The sequence below is a fragment of the Diceros bicornis genome, chromosome 21 (genome assembly GCF_020826845.1).
Source record: "Diceros bicornis minor isolate mBicDic1 chromosome 21, mDicBic1.mat.cur, whole genome shotgun sequence".
Classification (NCBI taxonomy): Eukaryota; Metazoa; Chordata; class Mammalia; order Perissodactyla; family Rhinocerotidae; genus Diceros; species Diceros bicornis.
Genome location: NC_080760.1, coordinates 51,312,796 through 51,331,005, shown reverse-complemented (window position 1 = coordinate 51,331,005; position 18,210 = coordinate 51,312,796). Strand labels below are relative to the sequence as shown.

The 18,210-nt window shown below is 45.2% G+C and overlaps 1 protein-coding gene across 1 annotated transcript in view; it reads left to right on the top strand.

Moving 5' to 3' along the window:
* FAM135B (family with sequence similarity 135 member B) overlaps window positions 1–18,210 on the top strand; it is a 334,906-nt gene that overhangs the window by 284,521 nt on the left and 32,175 nt on the right. The window contains exons 7-8 of the mRNA XM_058564982.1: window positions 8,331–8,484; window positions 10,591–10,640. Of these exons, the coding sequence (XP_058420965.1) occupies window positions 8,331–8,484; window positions 10,591–10,640 (204 nt within the window). The remainder of the gene's footprint in view (window positions 1–8,330; window positions 8,485–10,590; window positions 10,641–18,210) is intronic.

Here is an 18,210-nt window from a genome sequence, read left to right as displayed (position 1 = left end):
GCAGCCTCACCTCTTCTAGGAAGCCTTTCCTACCTACAGTCTCCCCATGGTTGTGTGTGCCCCATCACACACTCATAGCATCCAAGGTTTCTTCTAGTATGACACTTACCACTTTTCACTGCAATTATGTGTTTGTATTCCTAGTTGCTCCAACTTGAGTATATTTTCCTTCAGGTGGGGACAGTGGATGTTAATCTCGGGAGCTCAAGTGTTTACCACAGTGACACGCAAACAAGAAGTACCAAATATAGAGCGATTAGGATCATGATGATAAACGGAACTGGACTGACTCCAGTGACTTGCTGAAGAATATAAAGAAACCCAATGGGACTCCCAATCATAATACTTCTAATATGAAAATATAGTTCTCTAAAATCAAATAGATCAATAGCAACAATGTATACATTCAGCCAAAATGCGTCATAGGCATTAAGGTAACTTAGAAGATGGTTATGAATTATTCAGAATCAATATATCAACTTATCTAATTACTAATGAGTTATTACTTTTTAAAGTTCTAAATAGGTCAAATCTGTTGGTGATGTAGGAATTGACCAGTTTACTAAAGAAAATGCCATCACTAAGTACATCAGTGAAAGGATTCATATGGAATTCCTACCAATAATAATCATAAGGACTAATAGACTGTGAGTTTGTTGTACTTTATGGAAGGCAAAGAACTATTCCCCTTTATCCTCACACTTGCCCAATGAGGGCAGTTAAGTCCCTGTCCAAAGCGCTAGAGCTGGTGAGTAGCAAAGGCTGGACTTGACTCCTTGACCCCAGGCCATTCCTATAATTCCAAGTGCACTGAATTTTTATGGAACTCTGTTGCTTTGCTGCACAAAATGGAAGTAAAAAAAATTTACCTCACAGTGATTTTGGAGCAAGCTGAATCAAAAAAGTAGCTTTTAAAAATTGCTGTTTAAAATAGGCTTATAAACAGAAAGGAAATAAAACAGGGTTTAGGAATCAGGAATGAAAGCAATGAGCAAAAAGGATTGTCTGATTTTCAGTTACACAATTTGTACTTGTCTTCTGGACCATGATAGAACAGTTGAATCCTCAAGGGTCGTTAGCTTAGCCCAGTGATTTTTAAACTTTATTATTTTTAACCAAGAAATTGTTTTTCAAAGGAATTACTATGCAGAACCCCTCATATAAATCTGCTGTGAACAGAAAGGCTCTGGTGAAGTGAGAACCTCTCCCACAAGGTCCCTCTCTTGCTGCTTGTGACACTCTCATGACTTTTCAAAATACTCATCGAATTCCACTGCTCTATTTTAACCCTCAACCCAACACTGACCAACTCTCCTTGTTTGCTCCCTCTGGTCCTGAGCACCCCGGGTGATATGACACTCCTGAGGCAGTCAGCCACAGTAGGGCAGCATTAATGCTAGTGACCTCATCATCAAAGAAGATCAAATCTGCTGTTGAGTGTGAAGGGGGACCAATACACAATACCTTCTTCTCCCCAACTGAGTGCTGAACCAATTGTAAAATAAGACAAAATAATATGACAAGTTGGAGATCAAACTAAGATATGAAATCATTTGGTTTACATCTTTGATTAAGGGGGTTCCCAGATATTGAACTCTAGGAATAACTACTTATACCCAGGAATTGCAGTGCTAGACAGATGCAGGCCTTACTTGCAGACCACCTCCTCTTCCAGGCTTACCCAAGGGCCGACAATGGAGATGAAAGCCTCTGAGAGAGGACTTGCTCTCAGGAAAAGAGGACAGGAAAAAGCCCAGTTTCTTATCCAAAAGTCATCATTTGCCCAGTAAGTGGGCAGAGAGGAACCAGAAGTGTTATGCTAATGGTGTCCCTCCACGTTGAAAACACATCAGGAGTGGAAAAGTAGTGTTCTCACCCATAACATGAGCCTTCCTAGAATTTCAGTCTATTGGCTCTAGCTCCACTCAGTGGGACCTTATGTGAGAAGCTCCTGCCTGATAGCCTGTTAGAGTGCTGAGGGCAGCTCTCCAGCTCACCACGACCCTTCATCTTTTCTAACTGTCACTTTAGTCAACCACGTAGATGGATTGCCTACTATGTGAAAGTATCTGGGAGCAGAAGATGAATAATATCCTGTCCCTGATTTCCAGGAGGGGAGGTGGGGGTACAACAAACTCATAGAGGGAGAGAAACACAAAACCAAGGTTACTTTTTATGTAGCTGAAGCCACACAGATTTCTCTGTGATTGCTCAACAGTCGCTGGTGGGGTCCTTTGACCCTGGAGCAATGTATAGGTGGAGGGCAGCACGCACATACATGTAGACTGGAGCAGAGGCCTGGGTGGGAATATGGATGAGACCAGGGACTGTCAGACCCTCCCCCACTCCCCGCCTACCTCTCGGTCCAAGACTTAAGGGGTCCCACTCCCTTTTCCTCCTCCTCCAGTAAACTCTGTGAGATGTCAGTGAGGGGACAATAGGGGCAACTTTGGATCAAGTCATATTAATATGAAATCACTTGTGATTTCTGTATTTTAACTATTTTTGGTAAAAGATGCTTGTAGTCCAACTCACAGCTGGTCACCACAATCCGGTGTGTTGGGACACAAAATTTGGGGACTGCTGACTAAGATAGTAGCAATTGTTGCTGGAAATTAAATTGTTGTCAGGTAACTAAAAGGCCAGAAAGTTAAAATTGTTTTCCTGGATCACAGCTAGTTAGTCCCAAAGCTAAGGCTAGTACAAGGGGGTTTTGATTCCCTTTGTAATTTATAGACCTGATTTCTTTTTAAAACCTGGGCTCTAACCTGGGCGGGAAGCTTAGCTCTTCTGCTTCTTGGAGGTGTGATACTTCCTGAAGCTCAGTTCAAGGAGTGAACTGAGCATTAAGACATAGAGTGTGTGGCTTCCAGCGCCAGACCACGTCTGAATTGTTGATCCACCACTTGCTTGCCACGAAACCTGAAACAACTTATTTACCACTCTGGGGTTCAGTTTCCCACTCTATAAAGTGGGGATAAATAATTGTACTTATTTCATAGAGTTGGCATAAGAATTAAATGATTCATACATGTAAAGCACTTAAACGATGCTTGACATTTAATAGGGTCAAGTCATAAAAGCCAGCTGTTCATTAATGCTGTGGTGGTTATTATTACTATTTTCTTATTGCCAAAAATGGGATAATAGTGAAAAACTCACTGAATCACCAAGAGGAGGAATCCAGGGACCAAAAAGTAGTACCAGGCACACAGCAGTCATATCATGAATAGCAGCTACCATGAATAGAATTTCCAGATTTTGAGGTCTGATAGAGCTTGCATTTCTTTTTCAAATAAACATCCAGAATATGAAAATCCAATTCCATTTATGCGTTTTCCCATGATTCTAACACAAAAGGTGTACTGATATTTCTATACCAAAATATGTCTTGCTTTTATAGGCATGTTTGATTAAGTGAAAAGTTATCAATGCTTATCACATGCCAAATAAAACTCAGACTGTGTACATATTTCTTATAAAGTATAAATAAAGTGTTTTTATGTAGGACATAAATATCTATAGTATGATTATTGTGGTAACCCAGCAAATTCAAATCCAAATTCCAAAACTGTGTGAAAGCCCCACCATTCTCAAGTACAGGGAAATGAGGGTAGTTTTGACTTTAAATCCAGGCCTATGTTTGTCAAGTCTATGTTGTTGAGACCCATAAAGGATGCTACAATTCATTCATTCAGTTTATGTATTCATTGAATTTCTATGTGCTAGGTGTTTCAGATTCAAAGACAAATAACACACTTTTTATACCCTCAAGGTGTTCAGAGAGGGTTGGCGAGAGAGATATACAGAAATAATTGTGGTCTAATGAGTAATGTGCAAGGGACCCGAGAGGAGGCAGTGGTTGGAGAAGCTTCAAAGAGGAGATGGCATTTGACCTGAGTCTTGGTGGTGAGTTTCAGGCAGCAAGGGGATAGGCCCTTCAAAGGAGAAAAGTGGATAGAGCCGTGGAGTGAAACAGGAGGCAGCAGAGACCCTGGAAATGTGACCAGGGCTTAAGGCCTTGAAGGCCATGCTAAGGAATTAGATCTTGATCTTGTAGACAGGGGTAACACTATAAACTGACTTTCATACTCTGCGCCACAGATGGATGGTAAGACCAGAGCAGCGAAACCCATTGGAAGGATATTTCAAGAATTCAAGTGAGCAATATTGATGACTCAAACTAGGGCAGAGGCAAGAGCATTCTAGAGATAAAACCTCCAAGAACTTATAACAGATTCTTGAGGTGAGAGAGAAGTCTGGAGTCTAGGAGCACTCCCTGACTTTCTTGGGTATTGGGCAAAGTGGGTCCACTAACGAAGACCAGAAGGAAGAGAAGGATTGACAGTAATAAGCTCGTTTTAAGATGCCTTTGCGACAACAGGTAAGCTTCCACCAGCAGTTTGGAGCCCAGGGCAGGAATTAGATTTAGAGATGTGGATTCGAGAGGCATTTATATAAAGGTAGGATTTGATAGCAAGCTTCACTATCTCTGTCAGGTAATGAATGGAATAAAAAGCACAACTTCCTAACATTTAATAAGTACTTAGTATAAACCAGGCACTCTACTAAGCACTCTGACTTTATTATTATCCCTACTTTCCAGCTTAGGAAACTGACACTTCTGATGCTAAGGGACTAGCTCAGTCACACTGATAGTGAGTGGCTGATCCACGAGCAAGGTATAGACTCCAGATTCTGTGTTCTAACCAGACCACATCCCTGCACAGCTCCCAAAGGACTTCAATTAAGTTAAAATCCATTTTTAGGTTTCTAAGTGGATCGCTGTTGATGTTTGAGCCACATAATCCGTAGACATGTTCCCAGAAGCCATCAATGGGTGTGTCCTGAGTAAAGTTTCTTTTAATGCACACTGACCTTACACTGGGATATCACCTAAGTCTGCATTTTCCCTGAATGGCTTTGTTTAATCCTTCACAGCAACCCTGAAAGGCCACGTCATGACTCCCCCCACTACAGATGATGTACCTGTTGTGGGGTGGGCCCCAGCCAGGAGCCTTCCACTGTGAGTTCACGCACAGCCTAATGTTCTGCTTGCCCTGCGTGAATCCTATTGTATCATTTAGGGTTTCCATTCCAGACTGTCAAAAAGGGGGGTTGCTAAAGTGTTCTTTTTTTGTGCTGGGGAGATTGTGAAAGGCTTTTCAATCTACTTCAAGCAACTCTAATGATGGTACATGGGCTCTTCCACACTCGCTAAGCAGGCCGGGAGGGCCAGCTAATGGGATTTTCTGCAGCGTATCACTCACTTTCTAAAAGTCGTGCTTTTGGGTAATTTATGGAGAACAAATTTCGTCTTGTTTTGTTTTGTTTGTAATAATCTCCAGCTGTATGTTTTTTCAGAATTTCTCTTTTGAGTCACATTTTGACTTCATATTATCTCAATAATCATATTAAATCAGACTTATGAAGATTCTCCAACATTTTCTTTATGTCTCTCTTGAAAAATCCATGTGATGTTGGGGTCTAATTTTAAAAGTCAAACCTAATAACAGACTTCATAGTTTCCTTGCCCTCTTTAATGGATCCTGAAGCATTTTCAAAAGGAGGCCTTGGTGATAAGAAGATGCTATTATGAGCAGGTGGCAGGACCAGAAAATGGAAGGTTTAGGGCTGCTTGGAGCATACTGGGGACTCATAGCTCCTGGATCTGATGCCCTTGTTAATCCTCTGTCTGTTTTCATTTCTGCTTAGTCACAGCTAATGGAGGCACTGCAGGACTTAAGTTAATGCCTCAGCCAACGCAAGCAGACCTAGTCGAGCATCTGTCCTCTGCCAGGCATGGTTTACAGAGGTACATGTGGCATACTGAGAAAGGACCGCCTTCACTTAGCACCTGAACTTGAGACTCATTTCTGCTGTGGGCAAAGCAGACTGACCTTGTACAACTCATTAGACTCTTTAAGCCAGTCTTTTGATCTATGAAATGGGAATCAGAGTTCCTATCACTTATTATTTGGTCTAATTAGAATGAACTTCAAGGCATGATAAGGATACAAGCAAGCAACAGAAATGTCCAGAGCATTTTCTAACTTGAGAGTGTGTCTTTGAGTGTTTTCAGGACACACATGCATATATTAAGTTCATATACATATGCATATGCATTTGGAAGTCTTCTAGAAGGATCTACAAGAAATTATCGGACTCTGGGGAATGAGATCCTTTATATTGTTTCCTTTGGTAATATTGAGATTTTTGCCATATCTATATTCTATTTTTAAAATTACAGTTAGAATATCTGCCTTATATGGTGCTTGTTGAAGATCAAATGAGATGAAGTATGATGCGAATATCTATGTGCTTCGTAAACAGTGGATTCCTTCTTGCTCCATAGACCTGGGGAGTCTGACACACTCTGCTATACGTAAGCTGTGCTAGTCTTTCTACAACTGTACTGACTTCTCATCTTAACATAATAGGAAAGATGAGAAATGGGAATATATGGATTACCCTGAGTGCCTGGTGAATACAGATGTTCTAGTTGACTGAATTTTATGCTTATGAAATGGAAAAGTCTTTTGATTCCAAACCTTGTTGAATGTCTCTCTTAAGTTCAAATCAGAAGGGACCTGGTGACCTTGTAATGCAAAGCCAGGTTTCACGTGAGGCCCTGAGGAGTGAAGGGAGCTGCTGAGTGTCCCTCCAGTTAATCAACTGGAGGTGGTGGTGCATTGTCCAGATCCCAACTTCAGGCCTGAATCTCTTATTCTTCACACTGTCAGGGATGATAGTGGCCAACAGCAATTGGCCAAGTCCCTTTATGGAGATTGCCCTGTCTGACAGAATTGCTGACCAAAGTCACACCTCCTCCGCAGGGGTAACCCACATCCAGTACTGGTCAATGCATGGGTACAAAGACCTGGCCCCTGCTGCAAGGCCAGACAGCTCTGCAGGTCCAGAGCTCCCCATGGGCTGGACTAAAGTCTCTGTTGTGACTGCATGACAGTACAGTGCAACTCCTTCCTCTGTCCTATCCTACTCTCCCAAAAAGTGTTGCTCCTGAGCACACATCCCATGACTTGAAGGCATATTTCTGTCTTGGGTCTCTTTTCTAGGGATCTGACCTAAGACTAGCTCAGAACTAGGTGACAGCAGACCTGACACTCCCATGTAGGTTTCCTAATTTGTAGCACCTTACATCACATGTGACCCAATCATCATGTTGCAGTGGTTAGAGTGAATATAATTACACCCATCATTGTCTGCCTTCATGGCAACTTTGGGAGCATAGATGAAATGCAGGTGGATATTGACCCCATCAGACCTGTCCTGCCCCCACTGACCAACTCAGCCCTCTTGAATGGCAGCAAGGAAAATAGAAACCAAACGAGGCAGGAGGCTGCCACATCACCAGATACACAAGTCAACTCACAAAAGCCAAGAGAATGGAATTCCACCAACACTCCACCTGGAGTTCCTTCCAGCAGGACAGACAAGGCTGCACGGGATCATGAAGAGTTATTTACTTCCTCCCCTTACGGCCACGTGAGCAGTAGATAGACAGCCATGGAATTCTCCAGCGCACAACTCAGTACCTCTCTATTTCTGCTGCCCAAGCCTCTCCACATGGGATTCCTTTCCCTGTTCTCACAACAAATCCCTCCTGAAATTCACCCCAAGACGTCCTTCTCTCTTGAATTTGCAAGAGTCAGAACTGTCCTGTTACTTCTTTTCCATCATGTCTAGATCTCCGAGTAAATTGTAGACTTAGGTATTTTTTCCTCATCAGACAAACCACATTTGTGTAATTCTGCTGGTTTAATGCATCCTACAGCTACAAACAAAATGTAACAGACAGACATTCTGACACTGCATGCTCACATTCAGAGCCTCTTACAAAATGCACTCTCAAGATTGATCATTTAACCCCACAACTTCTTTTGATTTTACAACAAGGTATTTTTCTCCTTTTCAGCACTATGTGCTACTCACCCACCTACTAGGAGGGTTTGTCTAAATTCCTTATCTCCCTGTGAAAAGGAGCCCACCTCTGTCTGTCCCCATGGCCTCTTCTTATGGTGTTGAGGGAAAGAGGTGTGTAAGTGGGTGTCATCAGTTGTCACAAACCTGTGAGGTCAGTGCCATCATCATCGTCTTCATCATCACTTATTATTATCATTATTATTATTATTATTATTTAAATTTAAACATGATAGGACAGAAACTTGGCAGATTTCAATGGTTTTCCCGCACAGAGGGCTAGGGAAGACTCACACTCTCTCTTTTCTTGGAATCTTGAACTAAGGACCAGGCCGTGTGTGACAGTCTTTCTAAACTCTCTCAGCTTTTGTTTCTCATTCCCCCTGCAGGGGAGCTTTTACGTGCCCTCCGAGAACTGCATGCAGCACGCTTACAAGTGGCACCGGGAGCTGTGCTTCCTGCTCTTACACGCCTACCGGGGACTCCGTGCCTACTTCCTGGTCATCATGAGGGACATCCCAGAGCTGCCACACATGGAGCTGGGTAAGGGGCTGGGCGCAGGGGATAAACCCCATCCCAGCAGCCGGCCTTCCCCTTTGGACTAGGGCTTAAGAAAAGTCTGCCTGCTTTTGTAAACGTCACAGGAGCAAGCCCTGTTTCAGGTAGGTTTTTCTGTACCCTATGTCATTCTAGCAGGAGACAATGCTGGATGAGCAAATGCAGGAAGAAAAGACAGGAGCACCTTAAGGCACATTCATTCTCTCATTCATTCATCCACCAAGCATTTATGGGACACGTACTACACACCTGGTGCTACTGGTGCATAATGTTAAGCTGCTTTCTAAGGGAAAATGCTTGTTTATAGCCTTTTCTTAATTAGGCTGTAGTTATGGGATTACAACTTACAAGTGTGTAAAACAATCCTAAAAAAGAACTTCATATCTATTTTTTAATTTGGATGATTATAGAAACCCCTTAGTAGCCATTCATTATATTTCGTTTTCTGTGGATATATTGCTTCTTGCACATCATCAGACGTCATGGAGATCATTCGGCCTGAATCCTTCTTGATTGACAGACGGTGGAACCAAAGCTGAGAGGTGACTTAGGGTCACATAGCAATATGTGGCAGAACCATGACAGGAGTACAGAGATCCTGCAGTGACTCCCGGGGCAGGGTCGTTTATATCATGTCACATTCACCTACTGCAGGAGATGCATCATGGTTCTGCTCCAAGTCCTCTAATGAGGCCCCTTTGCCCCTAGAACAGAGGCCAAGTCCTTAGCCTGGTATTCAAGGTTAACAACAGAATCCAGCTGGGTGCCTCAACTTCCCTCCCTGTCCCCTAGTCCTCACCTGCTGAGATAATCATGGCTTTGGCGGTATTATGGCCTTGTACACTGTCCGTTACTGCACTGAACACACCACATAACAATGATTCCTTTGCATGTTTCTCTTCCCTGCTAGACTTGGGGTATTTGAGAGCAGAGCCCCCTCAGATCCCCCATATGCAGTGCCTGGGATGTAGGGTGAAGGAGGAGGTGCAGTGTTGTTGATGAACTGAATTCTGGTGCATCTTACCATCTAGCTTTATCAGCTCTAACACCCCAAACAGGTCCTGGGCTCAGGCACTACTCTTTGAATCGCACATTTGTGGAGTTGCATTTTTTTCAGATTCAAATGTTACGCCTGCAATAAAGATATGCACAGATCAGAGCCAGTGTACAGAGCTCGAAGGGAGAGTGGAGATGGTGCAGTAGCAGTTGGCTTCTTGCCTTCTTTTTACCCAAAGGAACTGAGTTTATGTGTTCATTCACTCAGTATCATATTTTTATTGAGATCTACTGTGTGCCAGACTTTGTGTCAGACAGCAAGCACACAGCAGTGATCAGTATGACAAAAGTCCATTATGCCTGGTGCGTTACACAGACCTGAGTAGAGCTGCCGGGTGGATAGATGTGTGCTCATCAGACTGTTATCGAGGATTGTAAGGTGTGGAGAGATTGCTTCCACTCACCTGGACAACAACAAAGCTGTATTAGAGACCATGCTGTGGCCAACTGCAAACCACTGACCACACATCATGGAACTAGAGGAAAGTTCAAAAACAGGCAAAACTGTGAACAGTAAGTCACAAATGGCCAGAGGCCATCAGGCTTCTGCTGCTGGGATGGCAGGACTGCAGACTCCTCTTTGGGTGGCATGGAGGGTTGTGATGATCACTAATACCAGAGTCAGTGGAGCCAGGCAGTCAGTGGAGCCAGTCCATCTCTCTGGACTTCCGATCATTCACCTGTATGATGGAGGTACAAATCCATGTCCCATATGTGTCATACATATGTGTGTGTGCACACATGTACCCGCAAAAGCAGAAAAGAATGTGGGATCACTTTGAACTGCTCAAAGTGCTATATGAATGTGGGGATCTACTGTTTCTCAGAAATGCATCCATGAGACGATGTTAACCTTTATCAAGTGTGAAGTCACAGGTCTGCAAATCAGGTTTATCCTCTTTCTTTATAAACCCCTTTAGGCAGTTCAACTAGGTAGAAGGAGAGTCCTCATGAGCTGTGTTTCTTTAACGCCAACTTGAAACCAACTGCTAGATTTCAGTGTGTGTCCATTCAATTGCACTTTTTTCTCCCTAGAGTCCCTTGCTGTTGAAGAAACGCTTTCTCAGCTGTGCTCAGAGCTACAGGTAATTAGAGAACCAACTCCTGGGGTTTGAATGGCAGTAGTTAGACAGGGCAAACATAATTGCTTGTTTGATATAGAAATCAGAGATGGAAGACAGGACTTGTAACCTCACTCTAGATCTTAAACTGAAGAAATAATCTTATATCCCATTACCCTAAATCATTAAGTGTCTTTTAGACTGCTACTGTGTGTCCAGCTCTGTGCTAGATATTTTGGAGAAACTAAACAAGGTAACAGGTCTCTGTGTCCCTAGAGCTCGTACTACATTTATTCATTTGTCCATTTCCCATCCATTTAAAGGGGGGGTTAGAGACCTTCCATCTGTGCTCAGATGGCTTCAGATATGGCAGGAGGCTAGCTTCAATGACGATGATGGTGAGGAGGAAAACAGTAATGTGCATTTGCCAAAAATTCATCAAGCAGGTATTGAGAATATGTGCTTAATAAATACCTGGCAAATGCATATTATTGTTATTTACAGTCTCTGGAACACTCTCACATCCCATTGCGTTGGATGGTCTGGCTTGGTACTATTATCCTTCTATAACGAGAGGCAAATTGAGATGGAAGGGAACATGGTAGCTCAGGTGGGTGACACAGCTAATCAATGCCAGAAGCAGGACTCGTGAGGCTGTCTCATTGCAAACTGACATCTCTGTCTTTTAAACCAGTGTTTCTCAACTCTGGCTGCACAGTAGAAAGACATTTGGAGCTTTAAAAATACACCCTTGCCTGGGTCCCACCAAAGTTGGTTGAAACAGAATATCTAGGGGTGGAGCTCAGGTATTCATATTTTCATTAAAAGCTCCCCAGATGAATCAAAACTACACTGAGATATCACCTCACACCTGTTAGAATGTCTGTCATCAAAAAAAAACAAGAGACAACAAATGCTGGTGAGGATGGACAAAAGGGAAGGAACCCTTGTGCACTGTGGTGGGAATGTAAACTGGTACAGCCACTATGGAAAACAGTATGGAGGTTCCTCAAAAAATTAAAAATAGAAATACCATATGATCCAGCAATTCCACTCTGTTGATGTATCTGAAGGAAACGAAATTACTATCTCGAAAAGATATCTGCACCCCTATGTTCATTGCAGCATTATTTACAATAGCCAAGACATGGAAACAACCCAAGTGTCCATTGATGGATGAATGGATAAAGAAATTGTGGTGTACATACACACACACACACACACACACACACACACACAGACAATGGAATATTATCCAGCCATAAAAAAGAAGGAAAGCCTGCCATTTGGGACAACATGGATGGACCTTGAGGGCATTATGCTAAGTAAAATACGTCAGACAAAGAAAGACAAATACTGTATGATATCACTTATATGTGGAATCAAAAAAAACAAACTCATAGAAACAGAGATCAGATTGGTGGTTGCCAGAGGTGAGGAGTCAGGGTGGGGAAAATGGGTGAAAGTGGTCAAAGGTACAAACTTCCAGTTTAATATAAGTTCTGAGGATGTAATGTACAGCACGGTGACTACAGTTAACAATACTGTATTGTATATTTGAAAGTAGCTCACAGACTAGATCTTAAAAGTTCTCATCACAAGATAAAAAACTTGTAACTATGTGAGGTGATAGATGTGTTAATTAACCTTATTGTGGTGAACATTTTACAATATATACGCAAATCAAATCATGTTGTACACCTTAAAGGTACACAATGTTGTAGGTCAATTATATCTTCATAAAACTGGAAGAAAAAAATTTAAAAAAAAGGAAAGCTCCCCAGATGAGTATAACGTGCAGCCAGGGTTGAGACGCCCAGCCTCAGACCATGTCATCAAGTTAGCAAAACTCAGAGTTATGGTGGACGGACAGAAGATGCCTGTGAGAGGGCAGGATGCAGAGTTGGGCATTGGGTACTGAGGGGGGGCATTAGGGAAGGGTCTATGGGGGAGGTTCCATTTGATATGAGCCTCGAGGAAGGGGGTACTTACCTGTACAGATAATAGAGGCACTGCCCATCATAAAAAGTTGGGGCGGCAGGCTACATGTGAGTAACACAGGAGTCCGTTTACAGACTGTGTAAGGGAAAGATGAGGCTGGCAAAAGACCTGGAGGCCAACACGTGGGAGCGGACACTCCCTAGGCCTGGACACAGTAAAGGCAGTGCACCCAGTGGATGGCTAAGCAGACCACAGGCCGTAAGGCTCCAGATGGGGGCAGCTCTCCGCTCTTCCCCTGAGTGCACATGAGGCAGTGCCACTGTGGAAAGGGCCCACAGGCTTCACAGCCACACTGGCCTGGGCTCAGGTCCAGGCTCCAGCCCTTCTGCACATCAGCTGCATGATCATGGACGTTGCTCAGCCTTTAGGGCCTTGTATTCCTCATCACATATTGGGGTTGTTGGAGGAACCACGAGAGCCCGTGAAAGGACCCTGCTGAGTGCCAGGCTCACGGTGTCTGCTCTGCAGAGCTGGCCTCTCCTTCCAGGCCTGGTGGGGCCCCAGCTCCAGACCAGAGAAGTGGGCTCGTGGGAGGCACAGTTCAGCCTCCAAGGAGAAATGGCTTTAATCTGTAAGTTATCAGGTATTTAGTTTTAGCAATTAAAAAAAAAGAAAAACACACACAGTCAGCTTTCCAATTCACAGTTCACCAGGTCGGGTTGAAGAGCAGATTGGCATCTATTTGTCACCACACTCACCGTCTTTCCTGCGTAATGGTTTGAGTCAACTTTTGCTGGACTGCAGGGTGTAGTCCTGAATGTGCCAGGCTGGCTGTCCAGTTTGGGCGGGCCATGTTCCCTCTTGGTGGCTGGTTCCCCATGTGTAAAGGAGCTATTACGGAATGAGACGAGCTTGCATGTGCACACAGTCCCACCGCCGCTTGGTAACCCTCTCCTGATGGACGGGCCTCACAGGCCTGTGGGGGTTGCAGATGGGACACAGATACGTGCGTGGCCGTGGGACCCCAGGAGGATGTGTCGCTGATGCTAACTCTGTCTGTGAGGAGGCAGATGCTAGTGGACCCCAGAGAGGAGGCTGCGTTGGAGCCAAGCCTCGAGGGAATGAGGGAGCCTGACCTTTTGTGCAGGGGCAGTCCAGTCAATGGAAGCTGGAGGCAGAGGGTGCAAGGCTGTACTTGTGGGTCAGTGAGCAGGGATCCTGGAAAGGGAGGCAGTGGGGTGACTGAGGCTCTGGGTGGAGCCTGGGCTAACGATGAAGGGGCCTGCTTGCCCTGCACGGTACAGAGCTTGGTGTAACTTCCCGGGTTAGTGAGAGCCATGAAGAAGGAGGGTGACAAGCTCATTGTGGGCTGTGTGGAAAAAGGAGGGAAAGAGAGTGCATCTCAAGGCAGGAAACAGTGGTTAATGGTATTTACAGCAAAAATAATGACAGTGCCAACTTCCATGTACTGGATGCCGGCTCCCCACCTGTGATGAACCGGGCACTGCCCTCACAGCAGACCTGCGAGTGCAGGGGGATGCACAAATATGTCCCCCATTCATTTTACCATAAGTGGACACAGAGGAGTGTGGCTTCCTTAAAGTCCCTGAACCACCAAGGGGTGAGCCCGGGGTCTGAACCCAAGGCCGTTCGCAAGCCACTGCAATATTGATGCATCTGGAGCCTGCAGGGGTCCAGGTGAGAACCCAGGCTGCCAATGCGTCTGTCAGATATATCTCATGAAGGGCCAACGGGTTGCCTTCCTGTTTTGGCTCCTGCCCGGAGCTGCAGGGATGCTGCCCCCGGTTTTGAGCAATAGTGTTGCCCCAGGTTTTATGTGGTAGAAAGCAATCAAATTAGCTGCCTGCTGCAGGGATGCGGCTGGGAGACAGGGAGGGAAAGGGGGAGTAAGGTTGGCGTCAGTCTGCTCCGTGGTTTGCTAAAGGGCAGCCTGGTGCTTGAAGTGGAAGAAACAAAGCCCCCTCCCCAACGCCTCCGAAAGGCGCGCCCACAGCTGGCAGAGCGTTTAGAGGCAGAACATCGCCACCTAGTGGCCAACCCCACAGGGTCGCGAATGCGCCCATCTCGGGGGTGGATGGGGTTTCAGGTGATTTCAGACAATTTGTGAACATAGAGCTCTACGTGATAGAGCAGTGCAGATGCATCTTTACCCCACGTGAATCGTATAAACATAGATTAAGCACCTACTCTGTGCCAGCCACTCTATTTGCTGGGAATACAGCAAATAGAGACCTTCCCAGGACTAGCAGCCTAGTGCGAAACAGATTTGTTCACACATAAGGCAGAAGTTGCCAATAGGGTCAGCGCTAGACCGGGGAGAGTAGGGCGAGGGGGCTGTGAGAGCACGGGAGGGGTGCGGCAGGCTCTGTGTGAGGTCAGCGTGAAGGAGGGAGAACACGGAGAAGAACACGGAGGCAACAGCCACGCAAAGCCCAGGGTAAGATGCGACCTGACGGAGCCCCGGCGGCGCTTGGGGCCCGCGATGGCTGCAGCGGGGAGTATGTGAAGCTGGTTGTGGGGGGCCGGGCTGAAAAGTTGAGTTAGAGCAGATGATGAGGATCCCTGCTGTGTAGCCTGATTAGTAGAGGGATGGGGTGTGCTCTCTGCAGTGGATGGAAAGGTTCAGATGCGTACTTTGGAACAGCAAACAGGTCCACCTCATGCTGAGTATCTCCCGGAAAGCAATTGCCAATTTTCTTTTAAAATACAGCAAGATAGGGTTTCTTATCATTCAAAAGGTTCTTCCCTGGTTGCCCCCATAAACTTCTGGGAGCTTCCAATTGTTGTATGGTCTTTCCCTGAACTGCGCCCTCCTGCAGGAAATACTAAAACACTAAAAACAGATTATCAGGCATGAATGAACGGCCACCCATTGGAGGCAGCCCGGTTTTTGCTTGTTTTGCTTACTTGTTTATTTTTTCCAATCCTCTTGCCAGAGAGTTTTTAAATTATTTCATTTAAGCATGAAAACATCTTTTTGAGGTAGTTCAAGAGGATGATCCCATTGATAAGGACATTACAGGCCTTCTCCCTGAATCCTGGTTTTGGTCCTAGATGTAGATTTTATTAGCCTTGTTTCCTAGCAGAGGAAACTAAAGTTTTAGAGAGTGACTGTCCCCCGTGATCACTGAGGCCTCTTTCTCCCTGGCCAGCCACAGTCCCTGGCACTATTCCTTTTCAGCACAAACTCTAGAGGGAGACTCAGAGCTCTGATTATTTAGAACCCTCCCAGGGTAGCTAGGGAGCCACGGAGCTCAGCTGGAGGCAACTCCTTTGAGTACCATCCATTTCTCACTCTAATTTTAGAATTTCTCAAACTTTAACGTGCATATGAATTGCCTGGGGATCTTGTTAAAATGCAAATTCTGGTTTGATCCCGGCTGGGGCAGAAGGTTCTGCATTTGTAACACGTCCCCAGGAGACAGTGCAACTGGTACTTCCGAACCACGGTTGGAATAGTGTCCAAACTCGGAAACTCCACTAGAGGGCGCCCTTCCTGTTTCCATCCATCCTTGGGCTCCTTCGCTATACTGTGAGGTTGGGCACTGAGTCGGACTCTTCCCAGCCTGGACTTCCCTTCCCCAGTGTGACCCTCCCCAGCTGCGGGAGCCCTGGCTGCATTCCAGAGCATCCCTACTGAGGATCAGGGCCTTGGCAGCAATGCCTGCTTGCTTTCAAGATCCTCTCCTCGAATATGGAGGCCCATAGGCCCAGAGGGACCTGGATACATCGTAGGGTTGCTCTGCTTACAGGGATCTCTTCTGTAAATGCAGCTTCCTCAGTGGCAGAGGCCTTCCCTGATTCGTCTTTTGTTTTGCACGACATCCCACACAAAGCAGGCTGCAGTGGGCACGGAAACCAAACACATGACAACTCGCACTGTCCTGTGTAAAGTGGATCCCATTCACCCACAAGAGGGCCTGATTGCTAGCGATGGCCATCAAAGCAATGAGAGTGTGATGCTCCTCTCGCCCGCTCCGGCCCTCCTCCACAGGCAGTATTCTAGTCCCTTTCCGGGACAGAGCAGTGTTCTCACCCAGTGCCCTTCTCCATGCTATTGCCTCTGCCTTACTCTCCCATCTCACCTGGTTTTCATTCTTCACATAATCCCAGTCAGCCTGCGAGGCCCAAGCCAAATGCTTGCTTCTCAGGGAACCAGCTGAGACCCTGGGACCTGAGGACTCTCGGTGACCTCCTCTGTCCAATGGGGCAGCACTCTAATCCAGCCATTGCTCACTGACGAAAAATGATCTGTGGCACTTTTCTCCCCTCTCCACTGAGCCATGAGCTCCTGCCTGGAACAGGTTGAGTTCTATTTATATTTGCAGCCTGCTACCAAAACATACTAGGTGCTCGATAAGTATTTGTTGAAGCAACTATGAAAAATGAGTCTCCAGATAGCATCAAGTATAGAATAGTTCCCCAAAGTAATTGTCAACCCAAGTCAAGCCCTCGAGTTTCCTTGAATGGGTGAATGTCTCTCGGAAAGGCTTGAAGTTTCTTCCATCCACGTCACCCTTGGTCCCGAGTCATGTAAATAGATGAGCTTGTGGAACTGTTGTTGAACATTGATGAAAAGAGCCTCTGAGCATCTGAAGGGAAAAATGACCCATAAAGGGGATATTAGGTTAGTTCTAAGCCCGATCCTCCAGGTACATCCCGTGAATTTGAAGATATCTCCTGTCTTTTGCATCAGTAGGTGGGTAGAACAGATGTAAGGCATGCTGTTGTGGGATAGGAGCAACCATGCAGGTCTACACAGGGTGTAGTAGGGTTAATGAGAGGCAACATAGCATGATGGGCCCTGGAGCTGGACTCCCTGTGTCACTGGCTCCTGTGTGATTATTTTCTGTGTAATCTTGGGCATGTTTATTTAACCTCCTGGTGCCTTGGTTACTCCATCCATCAAACAGGGGTGATAATAATAGCACCTACCCAAAAGGATTAGTATGAGGATTAAGCAAATTAATTTCTATAGAGCACTCAGCCCAAAGTGACTTGTAATTTTCAGTGGTCATTTTGCCATTGTCATTATTAGACACCCTTTGTGTATTCAGAAAAGGCCACCTAGATGAGTGACATTGAGCTAAGATCCGAAACACAAGTGGATACCGCAGTGTGTGTGTGTGCGTGTGTGTGTGTGTGTGTGTGATTCCAGACAAAGATGATGACATGTACGACGGAAGGGGTTGTGATCCAGAAGGGATTTGCAACCCTGGCTGCACATTAAGACCACCTGGGAAACATTTTAACAATTCTAGTGTCTGGGCTATAAGCTCAGAGATTCTGAGATGGACCAAAACATCTGTAGTTTTATGGTCTCCCGATGATTCTAACGTGCAGCCAGGATTGAGGAACACTGTGAAAGAACATGGCTAGTTCAGGGAATGTGAAGCAGACTTTTCTGATCCGATGCTTGCTTATCTTGAAGACACAATGCAGGTATCACCTCCTCCAGAAAGCCTTCCATGACTCTTCTAGAGCATTCAGAATATATCTCTGTCACAGTATTTTGTAGGTATAACTGTCTAAATAAATAGCTATAACTGAATCATATGTTTCTTGCAGGACTGGATGTATTTATCTTCGGCTCCCCAGAGCTCAGCACACCCCTAGCACATAATAGACACTC